Below are 20,384 nucleotides of genomic sequence, written 5' to 3' on the forward strand. Positions count from 1 at the left end.
GGCGGGGGCCCAGCATCGGGCCGGGGCCGGGGGGGCGCCGGGGCCGGGGGGCGGCGCTCCGGCCCGGCCCGGCCCCGCCCGATGTCCATGAGCGCGAACACCATGATCTTCATGATTCTGGGGGCGTCGATCGTGATGGTGAGCGGAGGGGCTTCCCGTGCGCCCGCGCCCGCCTCCCGCGCCCGCGCGCCGCCTCCCCCACCTCCCGCGCCTTGTTTACCGGCCCGCGCGGCCTGCGCTCCCCTCCCGGGTTGCCCCGCGCTCCCCATCCCCGGCCTGCGCTCCCCATCCCGGGCTGCGCCGAGCTCCCCCTTCCCGGCCTGCGCTCCCCATCCCGACTGCCCTGAGCTCCCCGATTCTGGGGCTCCCCCGGGCACCCCTACCCCTGGCCTGCGCTCCCCCACCCTCAGCGCGCCGCACCCCTGTCCCCCAACCCCCGCCCCGGGGCCCCGGCCAGGCCCCGCTCCTCGGCGCTGACCGGTCATGGGCTCTTCCAGGCCATCGCGTGCTTGATGGACATGAACGCACTGCTGGACCGATTCCACAACTACATCCTCCCGCACCTGCGGGGCGAGGACCGCGTCTGCCACTGCAACTGTGGCCGGTGAGTCCGCGCCCGGTTGGGCACACGCGTGATCACACATGTGCGGCGGCGGCGGCAGCGGCAGGGCCCACTGGGGCGCAGGCGAGCCCCAAGCGGGCCTGGCTGCAGGACTGCGCTAGGCCCGCGGGGGGGAAGGACTAACCAGCCGCCGCTGGGCACCTGGGGATTGGCCAATCGCTTTCCAGCAGGGGGAGCATGCCCGGGTAGTCAGGACCCCCTCCCAAAATGCCTTTAGAGAAAGGGCCTGTGCCAGGGCGATGAGCGGAATGGGCCCTGGGCCTCCGGGTCCAGGGCCTGGAAGCCAGGAGGGCGACAGTCCAGTCCTGTGTGTCAGGAAGGATCCTGCGCACGGCCGTGCCCACAGAGTACACCATCCTCCCCGGGCCCTGCACTAATGTTCGTGAACTTTCCTGCGAGCCAGGTACGGGGAAGTGCAGAAGGTCAAGGTGGGCAGACCATCTGGTCCCACCCTCTCCTTAAACAGAGGAGGGACTGGGGGAGAGCTGGGTGTGGCTTGCTCAAGGTCATTCAGAGAGGGATGGGAGAGCCCAGGCCCCCACATCCACCGTGTGAACGCCCCCATTCTGTGCACATGTAGTAATGGAGTCTTCCTGGCCATGCATGTTTGTACGTCCATGTACAAAATAAACATCTTCTCATGAGACGCGCATATGTGTACTGTCTGTGCATATACATGTGCGTACACATAGCACACGTACACATTCGCATGCACACCATCCCCACAGGAAGCCGTCTTGCCGGGGCCAAAAAAAGCAGAAAGATGCTCGGGTGGGTAGAGACTCGCCCAAGGTCACACAGCTAGTAAGGGACGAGGGGCGTGGGCCCAGACGCTGTGTTCCTCACCCTTGTCCTGCACTTCTGCTCCACGGACATGTGTGCGCACACAGTGGGTGTGGGGGGTTGTGTAAGAGAGGATAGTTTCATGCCTCACTAAGCATGCCACGTGCCCGTGGGTGCAGACCAGTGTGTGGAAAGCAGAACACAGACGTCCAGGAAGGTAGAGAGGGGCGTGTAAATGACCCTCACGTGTGCTGGCCAAGAACCGTCAGAAGCGTTTGCTGGGCGGGTGGCTACTCTTTCCCAGAGATCCCTGTGTTCCTTCCCGGTGCACGCGGCCCCAGGCTAAGGAAAGGCACAAGGTCAGCCCCGCCGCCTCCTAAGACAGCCACGGCCACGAGTGGGTATGAACCGGGGCGGTCTTGAGACCCTCCCGGTGGCTGGCAGCGTGCGCCCCGTGAGGCCCGGGCTCCGAGCTCCCTAAACGTCAGGCATGCACATTTTACGTGTGTGTGGGCTATTGTGTTATGACCAGCGTGTAAGTGCCTGTGACCTCCCACCGAGGGCCCGTCTGGGCAGACGGGCTTTGCTTTCTGAGCGTATCTGCCCAGGGTGTGTGTGCGCGTCACACGTGGCGTCCGGACTCAGGCAAAGCGAGTGCCCGCGGAGGTGCGGCTGGAGCTCCTGGTCCCGTGTGTGCAGGTCAGCGTGTCTGTGGTGCAGAAGACACGGAGAGTCACACCCGCCGCAGTTTCTGGGTGCGCATGTCCACGTGTGTGCTGTGTACACATCACCTCATACGGGATATGTAAATGCAGTGTACGGCGTGGTACGTGTGGACGCCATGTATGTGGACGCGCGGCACGTGCGGATCATACATACGGTGCGGCAAAGCGGGCGCTCCGTGTGGGCGCGGCGAACGTGTCTGCAGAGAACAGTTTTGCACGCGAGGGATCCGTGTGTAAACCGCGCACACGAGCCGCCACGGCGGACTCCCCGTGTGCAGTGAGCAGGCCGCACACCCACAGAGGATGGCTGTGTGCAAAACTGAGTGCATGCGCACGTCCATGTGATACGCACCGTGCTCGTGCCCGGGCAAGCATGCACATGCACAGCGGAGCTCGTGGCCTGAACCCCCGTATACACGCCACGTCCTGTGCATGTGGCCGGCGTGTATACACAACATGCATCGGACCGCAGGCAGACACAGGCAGCATGCGTGGCCCAGACAAGACCCATGTGTGTACACATCGTGAAAACATGTGGGCACACGGGAGACCCGAGCCCCTGTCCCCAGGGGCCTGACTTGGAGGAAGGAGGAGGGTAAGGGGCAGGGAGGAACCGCAGAGGCCAGGCCAGAGTTGGGGGCACAGGTTGTGACCTCTGACCCCCTGGAGGTCCCGAGCCACCAGGGCTGGTTGGGGCCCTGGCCTCACCCTGCTCCAGGGCACCGGGGGCGTCTCTGGCTTCCGTGGCAGCTTGGTCTTCAAGCTCCCCGCCTTGGCCGGCTGCGTGTCCAGGGGCCCGAGGCAGCATGCCGAGGAAGGCCCTGCCGGGGGTCTTAGGCCCAGAAGGCTGGGTAGAGCAGAAGGCGACCGTGCCGCTCCCTGTTAACAGCCCTGGTGCAGCCTGCCCGGCCCGGTGCGTCCCAAGTGACGGGCACCTCGAAAGGGTCATGAATCTGCTCCTGGGCAACCGGCAGCGGCTGCACGTTTCGGGTGGTGATTAACAGTCTTCCGCCACTTATTGGTGACTCATGGTGGCTCCTGACAAACTGTCAACAGAGGAGCAGGGCCGTCCTTGCTGACTCCGGGCTGGTGGCCCCTGCTGCTCCGTGGGGCTGTGGCCGAGGCCCCACCACTGGGACCACTCGGGACCTGCGGAGCGGGATGGCCTCCGGGAGTTCCCAGGAGGAGCAGGAAGGGGTGTGAGCAGAGGCCTGCCCACTGCCATCCCTGCTGGGCTGCTGCCGGGAGGAAGGCGCTGTGTGGCCGCCGCTGGTGCAGGGACATCAGCAGGGAAGGAGCAGCAGGGACCTGTGATCAGGGAAGAGCGGTGCGGTTTCTGGTTTCGAGACGGTCCCTCTGGGGGGCAGCGAATATGGCCAGTCAAGAGCTTGGGGTGGGGAACAGGGACCTGTGTTGGCTGAACACCGGGCGGAGGTGCCAGTAACTGAGGGGAGGATGGGGAGGGGTTTGGGGAGGGAGGAGCTATTTTTAGGTGTGAGTTTGAGGTGTCTGTAGATCCCACGTGGAGACGCCACACAGGCAGCTAGAGCTCAGAACAGACGTGGGGGGCAGCGGGGACTTCAGGGGGGTGGGGCTGGAGAGTTGGAGACCAGCAGAGGGCCTCGAGGAGGAGGGCCACCGGGAGAGGTGGCCTCCTGGGCAGAAGGGCCCCAGAGTGGTCCCTGCACTGCCAGGCAAGAGAGAGGGCTGCAGCCGGTGAGGATGACAGGGGCCAAGGGTGGGCCCCACGGTCCCTCTCCTGGGCTCTCCTGCAGGCCGAAGCAGAGGTGGGAGTGGGGACGGGCCTGGGTCGTCCTGGGTGCTTATCTCCAGGATAGAGCTGCCTGACCCAGGACCTCGGGAGCCCCGAGGGCTTCTTGGAGGAGGAGGGAATCCAGACAGGCCCGAGGCTGGAGAGAGCCTTGTGGGGAGAGTTCAGAGTTCCGCAGAGGTAAGCAGGGCTGCAGTTCAGAGGGCTCAGCGGCCCGGGGCCTGGCCAGTTGAGGGAAGGGGGGCTGAGAAACACCGCACAGACCTTGGCAGACGATGGAACAAGTGGGAGGGAGCCCCGGACAGCTGGAACATCCCAGGAGCAGTCGAGCAGGGCATACACGTGCGGCTCCGAGGGGACACCGGCCGGCAGGAGAGCTCCCCCAGGAAAGGGGGTGGGAGATGGACACCCGGCAGAGCCCCGGGAGCCTCCCCTCCGGCACAGAGAACTGAGGAAAGGGAGGTGCCCGCAAAGGGCGGAGAAGGAAGACCAGAGGCCCAGAGCAGGGCTGACCCACTAGGCTCTCCGCAGAGAAGGTAATGAAAGGACCTAGCGAGTGGGAGGGGAGGACAAAAGAATGGACCCCTAGGAACCAGCAGGCCCCCGCATCCGGCAAGTGGGCTGTGACCCTGCCACCAGATGGGGACACCGTGACCGGGGCCTTCGCACTGGAACAGCTTGTTCACCTGCGCTGTGTTCCCGCGACCCCCGCAGGGTTGCCTCTGAGCCCCGGGGCAGGAGGAAGGAGGGTGATACGAGGGGCAGGCACATCCCTGGCCAGGCGCGGGGCTTCCCTCTGACCCCTGGCCTCGCACACTTCCACCCTCTGGGCAACCTCCGGCCGGGTGACTGGGCCCTGGGCGAGTCCGCTGGCCCCCTCCTGACCTCAGCTCCGCACAAGGGCTGCTTCTAAGACCAGCGGGGCGAATGGGTGCCGCTTACCGCCGGGGTCGCTGCCCGCCCCGCGGGAGAGGTGCCAGCCCGCCCTGCCGCCCCCAGGCACCACATCCACTACGTAATCCCTTACGACGGGGACCAGTCGGTGGTGGACGCCTCCGAGAACTACTTCGTGACAGACAACGTCACCAAGCAGGAGATCGACCTCATGCTGGGGCTGCTGCTCGGCTTCTGCATCAGCTGGTTCCTGGTGTGGATGGACGGCGTCCTGCACTGCGCCGTGCGCGCCTGGAGGGCCGGCCGGCGCTACGGTGAGTGAGGGCGGCCCCACCCCCCCGCGACCCCGCCTCCACCCCAACGGCCACGAGACCACGCCCACTCCGCCCTCTCCGGCTCCGCCCGACGGCGCCCCGCCCCCGACAGACCACGCCCACCGGGCCCTCCCTGGCCTCGCCCTGGCCAAGGCCCCGCCCCCATCCTCTCCCTCGCCCGGCCACGCCCCCGCCCACCGTCCGGCCACGCCCTCACAAGGCACCGCCCTGCCTCAGCCGCGCCCCGCCCAGGTCATACCCCTCCGCCCGGCCACGTCCTCACAAAGACCCCGCCCTCTCCCAGCCGCGCCCCGCCCAGGTCATACCCCAGACCGGTCACGCCCCTCACGGGGCCCCGCCCGCGCCCCGCCCCTGCCACGCCCCCGAAAGGACCCCGCCCACTCGCCCTCTGCGTCTATCCCTGGCCCCGCCCCGCCCCGCCCCGCCTATGCTTTTCCTCGGCCGCGCTCCCGCCCCGCCGCGCCTCGCCGGGGTCCGGGCCTCCGACCCGACCGCGTTCTGACACCGCCCCCGCCCCGCAGACGGCTCGTGGACCTGGCTGCCCAAGTTGTGCAGTCTGCGGGAGCTGGGCCGGCGGCCGCACAGGCCCTTCGAGGAGGCGGCCGGCAACATGGTGCACGTGAAGCAGAAACTCTACCACAACGGCCACCCGAGCCCGCGGCACCTCTGAGCCGCGCGCAGGACTCGCGGGGCCTTCGGCCAACGCGCCCACGCACACGGGACTGGACGGCCGCCCCGGGCCAGGGCGCCCGCCGGGCGTGTCCAGCGGAAGGTGCTGTCTCCTCTTCTTTTTATAAAAGGGGGTCGGGGCGGGGCAGGCTGCCGGCCTGGGGACAGAACCCCGGCCGTCCGGCCGCGTAGGGCGCGGGGGCCGGGACGGCGGGCCCCGAGCGGGGGCGCGCGAGGGGCGCGGGCACCTGTACGGGCGGCCGGGACCACCACCTCGCCCCCGCGCACTGCAGTCTCGCTTGCGCCTGGGCTGGGACCACGTCTGTTACTTAAACCCGGCTGCTCCTCGGGGCCAGTTCTGGCAGAGGGAAGCGAAGCCGGGAGAGGGTCTTGACAGGGAAGGGGGCCGGCCCCCGGCCGCGCCCACGTCTGCACACGGGAGCATGTGCATGGGGCGTGTGCGTCCGCGGGCCGCACTGGGGGTGGGGGGCGGGAGACAGGGGTCTGGGGGAGGCCCCGGCCTAGCAGCAATAAGGCCCCTGAGCCCCACTGCGGCAAGTGCGGCCACCCTGCCCAGGGCATCCCCGGTCGGGCGCCTCACTGTGACCCCCACCCCTGCTGGTCAGTAAATTCTCCAGAAAGCTCCAGCCTCTGCCTCTTCTTTCATTTCTGAACCTGTGACCCCCTTCAAGCCCCTGCCCGTTGAAATCAGCCATGAGATACACACGTTGTGAGGTATCCTGTCAGAGTTTTTATTAGATTCTGGATAAAAAGACCCCCACGCAAGGGAGGGAGGGCTGCAGATCCTGTGGACTAGGGCAGCCCCCAACCCCCGCCCCGGATGGTCCTGGCCAGGGGGTCTTGGGCCTCGTGGGCAACCCCACCAGTTGCTGGCAGCTAGTTCTTCCCCCCCGGGTGTATCACAGTCAGACGTGTGCAGGGTACATCCTCCTCCCTAGCACAGGGGAGAGCAACTCCCACCAGGCAGCACGGGGGCCTACTCTGCTCACCCCTCACCTGCTGGGTGGGCCTGGGCAGGGTCAAGCCCCCCACGCAGGCCCAGCTCTCAGCCGGGCCCCCTGTACTGCCGGTCACAGATGCAGCAGCTGGCCACGGGAGCTTAGCCAGCTTGGACATTGTCCCTGGGCATGGGGACAGTGGCTTCTCCCCCACTGAGCCCGGCTTGGAGACTCCCGTCTCCCGGTTGTGTCCTGGGGGGCAGGGGGCGGCCCCGCCACAAAGACGCCACAGCTGCGGCTGGTCCCAAGCAGAGGCCTTCAATGCTGTCCTGGCCCTGACTGGAGAAGTACTTAAAAATGCTGAGGTGGGCGGCTGTGTAGGCCCGCCACAGGGAGAGGCGGGCATCTTGGGGCTTCTTCCTGGCAAAGCCACCTGGCTTGCGTGCCCCAGGTACCAGGGCCAGTTCACGCAGCCTGGCCACCCTCAGGCCTGGCTCCCTCAGCCTTCAGCCACTGCATCTTCTGCTGGTGCTGCTGGATGGCATCCTGGACCCGGGCATCCACCATGGCCTCAGTGAGGACTCCATCCTCAGAGGCATATGCCATGGCCTGGCAGGGAAAGAGAGTACCGACGTGGGGCACCCAGAGGGTCTGCCCGAGGGGAAAAGGGTCGCCCAGCCTCAGGCTTTCAGCGCCCACCAGTCCCCAGGAACGGCCCGCCCTGCAGGCCAGGGCCAGACCCAGGGATGAGGCAGCCAGGCTGGCCCCACCCGTGAGAACCTGACGGCCTCCTGTGGGGTGGGGGCCAAGTCCACTACCCTCAACCTTGGGCCTGTGCTCCGTCTCAAGAGGGGCCTGGCCTCACAACACACACGTGCCCACGTGCCCACGGCACACGCCTTGCTTCCCTGTGCGTGCAAGCGTGCCCCCCCCACACGTGCATGCTCACGAGGGAACCCACAGCCACGCAGCTGCCGTCCCCGCAATGCCCGCGGCCCTGCCCACATCCCCAGTTGGCACCAGTGCAACATTCTCACATCACTGAGTTTCTCAATGACTTTCTAAAAATAGAAGGTCTGAGGCCAGCTGTCAGGAAGCAGCTCAGCACCCCCATCACAGGCCTGGAGGGCCTCTACCTGAGACTGGAGCCGGCTTCAGGGCCAGGGCACACGCGCCACTGTGACACCGGAGGGAGGGCAAGGCCCCTAGGCAGAGCGCTCCCCAGGAGCCCCCAGCGATCCCAACTTGGTCAGAGAGTATCCCACCAGGCCCAACCACCCCCAAAGCACACTAGGCTCCGTTTCTCACGAGCCCCCGCTGCTCAGGGCTCCCCAGCCCCAAACCCGGCCACGAGCACGGGTGGAGGCACCGAAGTGTGCCGATCAGATCAGGCCCCAGGGTGGTCCACGTGCCTCGGGTACCAGGCAGGTCACCTACGGCCAGGCTGCCACCCCTCCCAGGTGACTCACTGTCTCACCTGCTTCCTGTCACCCAGCCTGTCGCTCTGACCGAGGTGGCTGTGCGGTCGGCCTCAGTGTTCGCCAGGCAGGGGGCCAGAGCCAGTTCACCTGTCTCTCTCCAGCTACCTGAGTGGGCTCAGCCCATGTTGGGCACTGTGAGAAAGTCCCTGCCATCTGAGATGGCCGGTCACTTTGTTCACACAGGCCGGCCCTACCCTGAGGACACGGCCACCCTCAGTACCCCGTGGCCAACCACGGAGCCAGGGGGCTGCAGGGGGAGCACACAGGCTCAGAAGAGCAGTGAAGGAGAGGCAAGAGGGGACCGCCAGGGGAGCACACCGGCCTAGGGGCCCACGTGGGTCAGGGCCTGGAAGTGGCTGGAAGCTTCCCTGGTAGGAAGGCAGAGGGAGAGCAGCAGCCCCTCTCAGAATCCCACAGCGCCCAAGGGGGGGCTGGGCCCCTGCTGAGGGATGGCTACACTTGGCGATGGGCTTCCAAATAAAGGAGGAAAGGGGGAAGCCAGTAACTCTGCATGGAGAACCCTGGCGGGCACCACTCTGACCAGGTCAACATCCCTGTGATGCTGTACGGCACTAGGTGCCCCCAGACCGGAGGCCATGACCAGGAGGACACCTCATCGCTGGGGTCTTCTCCCCAAACCCACAATCTTGGTCTAATTGTGAGAAAAACACCCGAAGGAGAATCTATGTAACGCCTGACCAGCACTCCTCAAAACTGTCAGGACCATCAGTAACCAGAAACATCTATCTGTGAGCTGTCACGGCCTGGAGGGGCCTGAGGACACAGGGCAACCGAATGAGACGGGGGACTGTGGATGGGGTCCTGGAAAAGACGAAGTCCAAGTGGAGTCAACACTGACGTGGCAAACGTGCCTTGGGAGAGGGGTCAAGAGGGGTCACTCATACACGGCGGGGGAGGCTCCGCGCTACCCTTGCAACTTTCCTGTGAGCCGGAAATTACTGAAACAGGAACCTTCATGAAAGAAAGGAAGGGAGGGAGGGAGGGAGGAAGGAAGGAAGAGAGAGAGAGAGAGAGAAAGAAAGAAGAAGAAAAAGAAAGAAAGAAAGAAAGAAAGAAAGAAAGAAAGAAAGAAAGAAAGAAAAAGGTAAGTCCTGGACTCAACGGCTTCACCAGTGAATCCTGCCCAACGCTTATGAAACGGATCCTTCTCACACTTTGCCAAAAAACCGAAGAGGAAGGAACGCTTCCTAATTCATTCTGAGGCCAGCATAACCCGGACAGTAGAAGCAGATAAAAATACCACAATAAAACTACAGACCAATACCCTCTATGAATATTGATACAAACCAGATTCAGAGCAGGTTTGAGGGGATTTACTTCTGGAATGCACGGACGACCCAAAAGAGGAAAATCAATCAACGTGTTACACCACACAAACAGAATAAAGGACAAAACCCACACGATCATCTCAAATTGATGCAGAAGACGCATCTGACAAACTCAACACCCCTCCTTGGTGAAAGCGCTCAACCAACCAGGAACAGAGAAAATTTTCCCTAACGGTCTAAAGGTCATATGTGAAAACCCCACAGCAAATATATTATCAATGGTGAAAGGCTGAGAGCTTTTCCTCTGAGGTCAGGAACAAGACCAGGGCACCCGCTCCCACCACTTCTATTCAGCACAGTACTGGGAGTCCCTGCCAGAGGAATTAGGCAAGAAAAAGAAATGAAAGGGATCCAGTGTGGCACGGAAAAAGTAAAATTATCCGTTTGCAGACAATATAATCTCGTATGTAGTAAATCTGAAAGATCTCCTCCCGGAAGTTGTTAAGAATAACGCATTCAGGAAGTTTGCAGGAAACAAAATTAACACACAAAAACCATTTGTCTTTCTACGTCTTTCTATATCATAATGAACAATCTGGAAAGGAAATTAGAAAGTTCCATTTACAACAGCATCAGAAAGAATCAAATACGCAGGAAAGTAACTTAACCAAGAAGGCCAAAGAGTGGTCTCTTCAGAACTACAAAACACTGCCGAAAGGAAAGAAATTAAAGACACCAAAGTCAGGAAGACACGTGCGTCATGCGTCATGACACGTGAGTATGTCAGTCCTACCTACCCAAAGTGGATCCACAGAATCACTGCAATCCCTATCAGAAATCCCATGGTGTTTTTGGCAGAAATCAAAATCCATCCTAAAATTCATACAGAATCTCAAAGGAGGCTGAACGGCCAAAACAGTCTTGAATAAGAACAGATTTTCAAGTCTCAAATTTCCTATTTTTAAACCCACTACGGGGCACCTAGGTGGCTCAGTTAGTTGAACATCTGACTCTTGACTTCAGCTCAGGTCATGATCTCACGGGTTCATGGGTTTGAGCCCCGTGTTGGGCTGTGTGCTCACAGCCCAGTCTGCTTGGGATTCTCCCCCCCACCCCCCGGCCCTTCCCCTGCTTGCGTGCACTCTCTCTCAAAATAAATAAATACACTTAAAAAAAAAATCTACTACAAAGCCACGGTAACACAATCAGAGTAGCGCTGAGACGGTCATCTAGACAGATGAAGTAGGACTGAGAGCCCAGAAAGAAACCTTCACATGTGGGGTGACATGGTTTTCAACAAGGGTGCCACGCACATTCTACTGGGGAGAGGACAGTCCTCAACAAATGATGCCGGGACACAGGACGTCCACATGCAAATGAAGCTGGACCCCTAAATAACAGCACGCACAAAACTTAACTCCAAATGAATCAAATACCTAAATGTAAGATCTCGAAGTACAAAACTACTAGACGAAAGCACGGGGGAAGCTTGCAGACACTGGATTTACTGAGGATTTCTCGGCTATGACACGGCCAGGATAGGTAACCAACACAAACCGGACTTCATCAAAACTCAAACCTTGTGTGCCTCAAAGGACACTATCAGGGGAGTGAAGAAGGCAGCCCACTGAAGGTCAGGAATCTTTGTAAATCACACCGCTGATAAAAGGTTAGCATCCGGAATACGAAAACTGCTAAAACTCAACAAAAAACAACCCGATTCGAAACTGGGCAAAGGGCTATCCATACAGACGCTTTTCCAAGAAGACACATGCCTGGCCAGAAAGCACACGAGATGCTGTCACTAACCGGCAGGGAAACGCCATCCACGTTACGAGGAGACGCTTCGCATCCCCCAAGATGGCTGCTATCCAGACTCGGGCAAACAAGTGCTGGTGAGCGGGGCGACGGACCGGAGCCCGTCGCACAGCTGGTGGCAAAGGGAAACGGCGCGGCCGCTGTGGAAGTGGCCTGTCAGCTCGCCCGAAACTAAAAACGGTATTATCACGTGATCCGAGAGTTCCACTTCGGGGTGCACGCTCAAAGGAGTGAGGAGTGGGGCTCCGCGGAGACCCCCGCACACCCATGTTCACAGCAGTTATTATTCACAACAGACAAGAGGTGGAAGTCACCCAGCGTCCGTCTCGGTGGACGAACGGACGAACAGAATGAGACCGGCCCACTCGGCAGATCACCACTCCGCCCCGAAAAGGAAATGCTGGCACCTGGTCCGGCACGGACGGACCTCGAGGACATCACACCGAGGGCAGTCCGTCACAAAACGACAAATCGTGCGTGACTCCCCTCACGGGTGGGACCTAGAGCGGTCACATTCGGAGAGAGCGGGTGCCACGGCCTGGGGAAAGGGGTGGGGTTGGTGTTTAAAGGGATGGCATTTCGGCTTGGGAAGGTGAAAATGTTCCGGATGCGGACAGTGGGACGACTGCACAGCAATGTGAATGTGCTTAATATCACTGAGTCGTGCACCTAAAAATGGTTAAAGTGGCAAATTTTGGTTAAAAAAAGAAAGAAAAGGCAGCGAATTCGCACGCCAGAGGACTCCAGTGTGCTAAGAGGCAGCACGGACCCCACCGACGACATCATCATACTAACAACGTGGGCGGGGGTGCCAGGAGGGGGGCGGGAGGGAGGCTCAGTCAGTTGAGGATCCGACTGCAGATTTCGGCTCAGGTCATGATCTCAGGGTCATGGGATTGAGCCCTGGGCCAGGCTCTGCGCTGAGCGTGGACCCTGCTGAAGATTCTCTCTCTGCCCCTCTCCCCTGCTCTCTCTCCCACAAAACAAACAAACAGAAGCAACGTGGGCTTCAGGGAACAAGTCCAGCCTGGAAGGAGGGGGAGGTGTGCAGGACAAGCCCCACGAGCACCCTGAGCCAGAAGGCACACCAGCAAGGCCACCACACCCCTCCCAGATGCCGAGGCCCGAAGCACCCTGGTTCACTCTCCTCTCCCATGAGCACGACAGGACTCCCGGACACATGCTGGGCTGGGCTGACCAGTCAATGACCGGACGCGCTCTGGTGAAGTACCAGATCCCCCGGGGAGGGCACCCTGTGGGCTTCAGCACCTACTCACTGCCTCCTGCAGCGGTCAGGGGTCAGACCGGAGGTCTCCCCGGTTCTCCATCCACCAGGCTCGCAGACCTGTCACCTCACGTGGGCAGGTGACATGTGACGTAAAGAGAAGGGAGGTGTGCGGGTTCTTGGTGGAAACACCGGGCATGGACTGCAGGGCACGGTTTGCAGTCGGGGACAGACGCGTCCCACGTTCATACGGTGAAGCCCTGACCCCCAGAGCAGCTGTAGTTAGAGGTGGGCCCTCTAAGGAAGTAGGCAACGTCAGAGGAGGCCGTAGGGGCGGGGCCCTGATTCTACAGGACCAGCAGCCTCATGCGACAGATCTCTGTTTCTGCCACAGGAGGAGGAAACCGCGAGAAAACAAGCGTCTGAAAGGCAGAAAGGGGGCTGCCATCAGAACTCCAGCACACTGGCACCCTCGTCCGGGCCTTCCTGCCTTCCGGACCTTGAGAAACACACGTCTGTGTTTCGGCCCTCTGGGCTGTGGCACCGTCACAGCAGCCGAAGCTGACAGACATCCTATCCTCCACTCTGTCGGTTGTGGAAACGGAGCCACCCTCGTCAGGCCTGGGTCCTGAGTGAGGACGGCGGAGCAGAACGCCTGGCTGCCCGATCACACGTAGGAGCAGAGTCTACAGTCTGGAGCTGGGCATAACCAGGCTCACCCTCATACAGGCTCCTGTGTATCCAAGCTGCTGGGTTCAAGTCGCAGTAGATGTCTATTTAATTCACATAACACACATCCATTTAAAAGCACTGTCACATTTCTAGCGATCAGCCTGTCACGCAGCCTCAGTCAGATTTGACTGCGGGCCCCATGGAGGCAGTGATGGCGGAACAAGGCCAAGGGCGGCTGCAGACAGGAGCCACTGAGCACCCTGCACCCGATAAAGCTTTTCTCCTCAGCCATCACCAAGCTGCAAATGCTTTCTAGACGGCTGCACCCAGGACCCCTGGGGGTCAAATGGCTTCCCTGTCCTGGGCAGGGCGGGGGGGGGGGGGGGGGGCTTGTGGGCACTTCAGAGGAGGAAGCGGGTATTGGGTAATGCCAAGAACCACTCTGGGCTGTGTGTGCCCTGGGTCACGGCACAGCACAAGGCTAAAGTCAACTCGCATTCTCTACGCTGCCCTCGAGACCCCACAGCAAACCCGATTATGTATGGAGCGGACAACATCGTCAACACCAGGCACAGTGCTGGCAAGGAGACGCCCAACCCTTACCAGGTCAGATTCACACCCTGGCTCATCGCACACGCCCTGCGATGAGCTCACAGACCACTTACGGGAAGTTCCATATGCCCCCGCGGTCTCCCCAACCTTCTGTAGAGTCACCTGCCCGAAACGTGCTAGGCTCGAGACCACGTCCCAACTCCAGTGGTGCCTGAGCCTGAGTCTGTGGGGCCTTGATGCCGATGTGACACTTGGCTCATTTCCAGGGAACCCCAACTGAGTTCAGAGCCCTATCTGATTTGGACCAAAACCACAATGACGGTAAGGTAGGCCATAATGTGGGAAGCCAGGGACGCCTCTCCACACGCTCCCTGCAGTGGGGGCAGAAGCAGGCGGTGGCGGAAAGTAGAGCAGGGCGTGACATCTGTGTGCAGAAAATCCTCCAACAGGAGCACCCTAGGGGGGCAGGGGCCTGCACGGGCTGCCTTCAGGTGACTCAGTGTCCCCCAACCGGTTGGGCTCACGCCTGCAGGGTGCATGTCCCCAACTCACCTGCCATGCCACAGCAAGCTGGGAGATCTCCCGGCCCGACATGCCCTCCGTCAGGTGTGCGACCTCTGAGCACTTCTTGCCGTAGTCAAACTGAGCCAGCTTCAAGCGCCTGGGGAGAGCAATTCCCACATGACGCCCTGGGGGCCTGGGACGACCCCTGGGCTCCTACGCGAAAGGAGGACTGGGTATCTGCCAGGCGCAGGAGCCTGTACTGGGAAGCCCTGTATCTGCTCCTGGTTCCCGCCCTTTCTACCCGCTGGGCACCTCCCTCCCTTCTGGAGCCCGGAGGGGGGGGGTCCGTGTGGGGGCCGTGTACGGACAGCAGCGCACGACCACTCCAGAGACAGGTGGAGGGCTGGTCAGGATGTGCCAAAGCGGAGGCGCTCTCGGAGCCTCGCACACAGCGCCACCACCAGGCTCGGAGGCAGGGACCGCGTCCTTCTCCCTCAGACCTCCATCAGCGCCCAAACTAGTGGCACAGCAGCCACGCCCTGTCAGGCGTAGGAAGCACGTGGGAAATCAAAGGGAGAAAAGCCAACACCTCCAGGTTAGAGTGACACGTCCCTGCTTTGGTTCATGTGCGGACCCCTTCCTAGTCAGGTCTGGTTGAAGACCCAGGAGATGAGCTCACAGGAGGAGAATCTTTCAAACACTCACGGAAAAAGAGGCCTCAGGAACTCAGACCACATTCAGTGTCAGTCAGGCTAGAACAGACGATTGGAAGGGTGGGGGGCACTGGGGCCATCAGGGCACACAGGAGAAAGGAGGCCCAGATAATGGAATTCAAGGGGGCAGGGGGACAGCAGGGGCAGGCAAAGCCCGTCCCAGAACAGAAGACAGCTCTCACTGCCACCAGCGACAGGAAGGATTCAGGTCAATGCTGCTGCGAGGTCTGGCTCCCTGGGGATAGTTAAAAATAGACCGGCCCTCACGTATCTGGAGCACTGTGGACAGAGGGCAGTGACGGAGAGGGCGCCCCCATCGCCCGGTGACTTCTGCAGAATGGGGGCCTTGCTGCGTGCTGGTGAGGGGCCCCAGGCTCCTGGGAGTCAGGGTGAGCAGGGAGCCCATGTCCAGGACGGCCACCAACAGCCTCAGTGAGCAGAGCTCCGCCAAGGTCTGGCAACCACTGTCACGGCCCCGCACTTCCCAGGGCAGGACTGCAGCCTGGATTCCTCAAAAGCCCCAAATCGTTAAAAGACGCTTCCCCTAGCAGGAAAGGATAGAGGTGCTAGCTAGTTTGTGACGATGGGCCGCTGAGTCAAAAACCTGGCAAAGACTGGGACGGAAGCACAGGGCCAGCAAGTGAGCACATCTGAGCCCCAGGTAAAACCACAGGGTTAGGACTGGGTGTGGCACCTGGGCCAGAAGCTGGTGGGGTACGGAGGGCCCCACACACCCAGGCCATCAGGACACTTACTGCTTTCCTTCTGTGGCTGGCTTCAGAACATACTTGTCAAAATACATCCTCACCAGGCGTTCCCGCTCTTCCCGCCGCGGCAGATCGAAGCGGACCATCTCGTCGATGCGGTCGTTGACGGCCCAGTCAAACTGCTCGGGCTGGTTGCTGGCCAGGACCAGCATGAACCTGAAGCCAGCAGAGACAGCAGGGGCTGAGGGGCTTGCCCCTGGGATAGGGGGCCTCTTCAACCCACACAGGACTATTTTCTAACAGGATCTATCTGGCAGCTTTTTAACCCAGAAAAACCCAGACCCAGCATTGCCCTCTACCACCCATCCCTCCCTCCAACAGCTCCCTGACCGATGGGCCAGCGCGATGGGGCGGCCACGTAAGCCTTGCTGTGCGCAGGAAGCACAGGGACCCTGGGGTACCATACAGATCTCTGCACGCCCCCCCCCCAGCCTGAGTTGCAGGGTTTGGGGTTTAGCTGGTTGAGCGGAAGCGCCAACTCTGCAGGTACCAGACCAGACTCTTAGGGGGCCTGAGCAGGGTCAGGGGTCTCTGCAGGCAGCAGCCACAGCAGGCAAGGAGGATGCACATGATTTGGTGGCCACACAGCTGACTTGGGGCCTTGACAACGGAGGAGAGCAGGATTAAGGGACTCGTAAGGAGTGAGCCCTTTCCCAGGGCAACCTGCACCCCAGGACACCTAGTCGTGGGGTGACCACTCTGACGGCCCATCACGGGAGAGCAGCCGGAGACGCCCAGTGCAGCGCCCTGTGCACGCGGACTTGCCGCCCGGCCCTCCTGAGACCCCAGCGCGTCCTCTCAGAAGGCCCCACAAGGGTGCAAAAAAGGTGCACCCCCTCTGCACCCCCACGGGCCCTTCCCATTGCCCTGTGCCCGCCCTGCCCCACAGCAGCCCTATGAGCTCAAGCGGAGCCTCAGTTTCCCTCTGTGAAGGGGCCTCGCACCAGAAGGTGGCCCTCACTTGCTGCTGTGCTGCCCTGTCCGGTGCAGGAATGCATTCAGGGTGGCCCTGAGGTCCTCGCTTATCTTCTCCTGCAGAAAAAGTCCTGGCATCAGGCAAAGGCTTCCAGGGGGAAGTTACACACAGGCCCCACTCCATCCCTCCAGGAGCCACACTTGCCAGTGTCTCCATGACCCTGAATTTCAAGGAAAGACTCTAAAAATGCCACAGATGTAACTCCTGCTTTTCAGGCCAGATTTATGAAGAAAGTGCAGCTGAGGACGAGGTTTGGGTCAGACTCAGTCGGGGAGTGGGGGGGAACAGCAACTTCCCCACAAAGCACAGATGCGGCCACTCGACACGCCACCCCTGACTGCTCACCTATGGCCAGCTGGACCCAGCAGGCCACAAAGAAGCTTCCGGAATACTCACAGTCGCTCGCTTCCTGAGGAAGGCATCTGCTTCATCCACGAAGAGCAGGAGGCTGTGAGGGGAGGGGAATTTAGGACTGAACGAGGATGGGTGAGGCCGCCCAGCCGGAACGCTAAGGGGCTGTGCACCCGGAAACCGAACCAGGGGCACAGGCTGCTCTCAGCAGCGTCTGGGACTCCAGACCCAACAGGGGCATGCTGCGTGCCAGCATGGCAGGACAGCGACCGGACTGTGCCAAACATGCTAATTTGGCACTAAATTAAATACCAGTGCTGGCAGCCCCTGATCTTCAGTGTTGCAGTTTTTAAAATTTTTTTAACGTTTATTACTTGAGAGACAGAAAGACACACAGCACGAGCCGGGGGAGGGGCAGAGAGAGCGGGAGATGCAGAATCCAAAGCAGGCCGCAGGCTCTGAGCTGTCAGCACAGAGCCCCAGGCAGGGCTCAAACCCACAAACCGTGAGATCATGACCTGAGCCGAAGCCAGACGCTTCACCGACTGAGCCACCCAGGCACCCCACCCATTTTATTTTTGAGAGAGAGAGAGAGAGAGAGAGAGAGAAAGAGAGAGAGAGAGAGAGAGAGAATGAGCAGGGGAGGGGCAGAGAGAGAGAAAGACACAGAATCCCAAGCAGGCTTCTGTGCTGACAGCTTGGAGGCTGACACAGGACTCAAACCCACAAACCGTGAGATCGTGACCTGAGCTGAAGTGGGACGCTCAACCGACTGAGCCACCCAGGCGCCCTTCTTTCTCCAGTGTTTTTAAAGTCAGCCCCTCTTTAAAGTCAGAGACTCCTGGGGCGCCTGGGTGGCGCAGTCGGTTAAGCGTCCGACTTCAGCCAGGTCATGATCTCGCGGTCCGTGAGTTCGAGCCCCGCGTCGGGCTCTGGGCTGATGGCTCAGAGCCTGGAGCCTGTTTCCGATTCTGTGTCTCCCTCTCTCTCTGCCCCTCCCCCGTTCATGCTCTGTCTCTCTCTGTCCCAAAAATAAATAAACGTTAAAAAAAAAAAAAAAAAAAAAAAAAAAATTTTAAAGTCAGAGACTCCTGAGAGGAGCACAGGCCCCCAGGAATCTATACCTGGGGTGAATTTCTCCCTCAGATCCCCACCCCAGACCACAGAGATGTTCCGGCCTTGTGCACGCCCACAGGCACAGACCGTGGGGAAAGTCACTGACACACCCTCCCACCCAGCCATCTGCAGCCCGCTGGTGCCAGGAACCCAGGCCACGCAAACGCATGCACATGGGGGGCCACCCCAGAAGGGACCCGGCTCACCCTCGCCGGCTGGTGCTGGCCCAGTCGAAGACCTTGTGCACAGCAGTCACGCCATCCCGCCCCATGGGGGCCACATCCCCACCTGTCATGATGGCATAGTCCATGCCCGAGTGCAGCGCGAGTTTCTGGGCAAGAAAGGGCAAAGCGTGTTTACTCTCGTCCCCCCCAAAGCCTGCACAGACCGTGCTCAGGCCCAGTGCCCCCGGGGATGCCCCTCGCCTGGAAAGCTGGCCCCACCACGTGGCTCCTGATGCCCCGCACCCACCCCCCAGAGCCGCAGCACGGCACCCCACGCACCTGTGCCGCTGTGTGCCCTCACCTTGGCAAACAGCGTCTTGCCGGTGCCAGGAGGCCCATACATCAGAATGTTCCTATAGAGGCTCCGGTTCTTCTTGGTGTTCCTTGTCGCAATGGCAATGTCTCGCACGCGCGCTTCCAGGCTGGGCTGCCAGGGAACGGGGCAGTTGGGGCTGACTCTGCAGCTAGCGTGTGCCTCCTGAGCCCCTGGGCTGGCCCCAGGAGGCAGCTTATCCCAGGCTGGGCCTCAGGCAGCAAATTCTACTTTAGGAAAGAAAGGCAGCCCGATCCTGGGGGCGGGGGGAGCTCTGCGGGCAGAGGGGCACCTCCCACCCCGACACCTGTCCCGGCCCCCGTGGGCGGCACCACTTACACTGAGGACGACGCCTTCCAGTGCGTCCTGGGGCTTACCAAGGAGGCGCCTGCTGACCTACGGGGGGACATGGGGGACGGTCAGAGTCATCGGCAGAGCCCATGACAGCCACGGGGCACCGGGAGCAGCTAGGCCACCACACGGAAACAGAACTGCCGTGGCACCCCTCGGTCCAGGACACGCAGGCTGGGCCTCGCTCTGGAAGGCGGGCACACAGAGCCGACCGTGGGACTGGGCCAGGCAACTTACAGATTCCTCATTGACCTTTATTTCCATAGTCGCACACTGCACACGGGCGACTGCCGTGGACGTCCAGCCACGGCCCACGGAAGGAGTGACACTGCATCAGGCAGAAGCCTGGACCCCTTGGGGGAGGAAGCTGACACAGTACTGCTTCCAGCAACTTCTCTCCTAGGATGATGGCATGCAGGAAGCCGAGGATTTTGTAAATGACCCAAAATCTACCCAGGGGGGCAGTCACATCGACAGACACATAGAGGCAACTGACAAACCAGGGTGAGGGTCTTCCCAGTCCTGATGTGGACGGGCCCCTAGGATAGCACCAAAGAGGAAGAAGCCACAAGCAAATCCCATGTGCAAGAAAGGATGGATAGTGTTTGGGTAAAAGGGAGAAATGAAGACGCACGTTCACAACTTGACTGAAACACCAGAAGGATTCGGGCAGGACACGCCCAGTGAGGACCAGACCCACGGTTACCTGCATGGGGTGCCTCAGGGCCTCAAGCACTGTGATCCGAGACGTCTCCCTCACCAGGGACGGCTTCCCCAGCCGGGCCTCAATGTACCGTCCAGCAACAGACGTGGCGTTCTTGGCAGAGTAGACCCCCACGGCCAGCAGTGTCAGCCCGGCCACCTAGAGCAGGGCAGAAGGTGAGTGGCACCCACCACCTGTTCAGCAGTCAGCAACGAGCCCTCCTCATCCCGTCCCGTGCTAGGTGATGGCAAGGGTCATACAGGAGCAGCCCCAAGCCCAAATCCTCAATTACACGAGACTGTCGGTATTTCCAGACAGAAAACATACCAAAAAGCTTATCACAAGCACTCTTTCTCACAAAGCTACTGGAGAATACATTCCGGCAGGACTAGAGGTGCTTCCAGGCGACAGGAACCCCAACCGTAAAGAGAGGAACCCTCAGGCTCATGGGGGACAGACCAAACATTGTGGTGGGACCACAATTACAGGGCACACGACCGAGACCTACAAGAGGCTCCTGGAAATTAAAAGCTCTTCCCCACAAGACCAACAGCTTGGCTAGCACAGGGGC

The 20,384-nt window shown here is 60.9% G+C and overlaps 2 protein-coding genes across 5 annotated transcripts in view; one reads left to right on the top strand and one right to left on the bottom strand.

Moving 5' to 3' along the window:
- TMEM240 (transmembrane protein 240) lies at nucleotides 1–13,350 on the top strand. 2 transcript variants are annotated; one of them, XR_007154719.1, is made up of 5 exons: nucleotides 1–138; nucleotides 498–604; nucleotides 4,901–5,109; nucleotides 5,652–5,902; nucleotides 12,966–13,350. XR_007154719.1 is itself a non-coding variant. In XM_047870451.1 (4 exons), exons 1-4 carry the CDS (start codon nucleotides 82–84, stop codon nucleotides 5,798–5,800), a joined length of 522 nt encoding a protein of 173 aa, XP_047726407.1. In that variant the 5' UTR covers nucleotides 1–81; the 3' UTR covers nucleotides 5,801–6,453. The 2 variants fall into 2 exon arrangements, 1 of the variants encoding a protein (XP_047726407.1); XM_047870451.1 differs by lacking the exon at nucleotides 12,966–13,350 and having other exon boundaries at nucleotides 5,652–6,453.
- The window catches only part of LOC125172421 (ATPase family AAA domain-containing protein 3), a 25,108-nt gene continuing 11,254 nt past the window's right edge, over nucleotides 6,531–20,384 (bottom strand). For 2 of the 3 annotated variants that reach the window (XM_047870448.1, XM_047870449.1), the window contains exons 8-16: nucleotides 19,817–19,972; nucleotides 19,099–19,155; nucleotides 18,748–18,873; nucleotides 18,429–18,553; nucleotides 17,152–17,203; nucleotides 16,741–16,811; nucleotides 15,768–15,935; nucleotides 14,348–14,456; nucleotides 6,531–7,367 (exon numbers count right to left, since the gene is read on the bottom strand). In XM_047870448.1, coding sequence (XP_047726404.1) covers nucleotides 7,224–7,367; nucleotides 14,348–14,456; nucleotides 15,768–15,935; nucleotides 16,741–16,811; nucleotides 17,152–17,203; nucleotides 18,429–18,553; nucleotides 18,748–18,873; nucleotides 19,099–19,155; nucleotides 19,817–19,972 — 1,008 coding nt within the window. In that variant the 3' untranslated portion in view covers nucleotides 6,531–7,223. Of the gene's footprint in view, nucleotides 7,368–14,347; nucleotides 14,457–15,767; nucleotides 16,380–16,740; nucleotides 16,812–17,151; nucleotides 17,204–18,428; nucleotides 18,554–18,747; nucleotides 18,874–19,098; nucleotides 19,156–19,816; nucleotides 19,973–20,384 lie in introns of those variants that run through there. The other variant, XM_047870450.1, reaches the window with a different exon arrangement.

Source organism: Prionailurus viverrinus, chromosome C1 (genome assembly GCF_022837055.1).
Source record: "Prionailurus viverrinus isolate Anna chromosome C1, UM_Priviv_1.0, whole genome shotgun sequence".
In the NCBI taxonomy this organism is placed as follows: domain Eukaryota; kingdom Metazoa; phylum Chordata; class Mammalia; order Carnivora; family Felidae; genus Prionailurus; species Prionailurus viverrinus.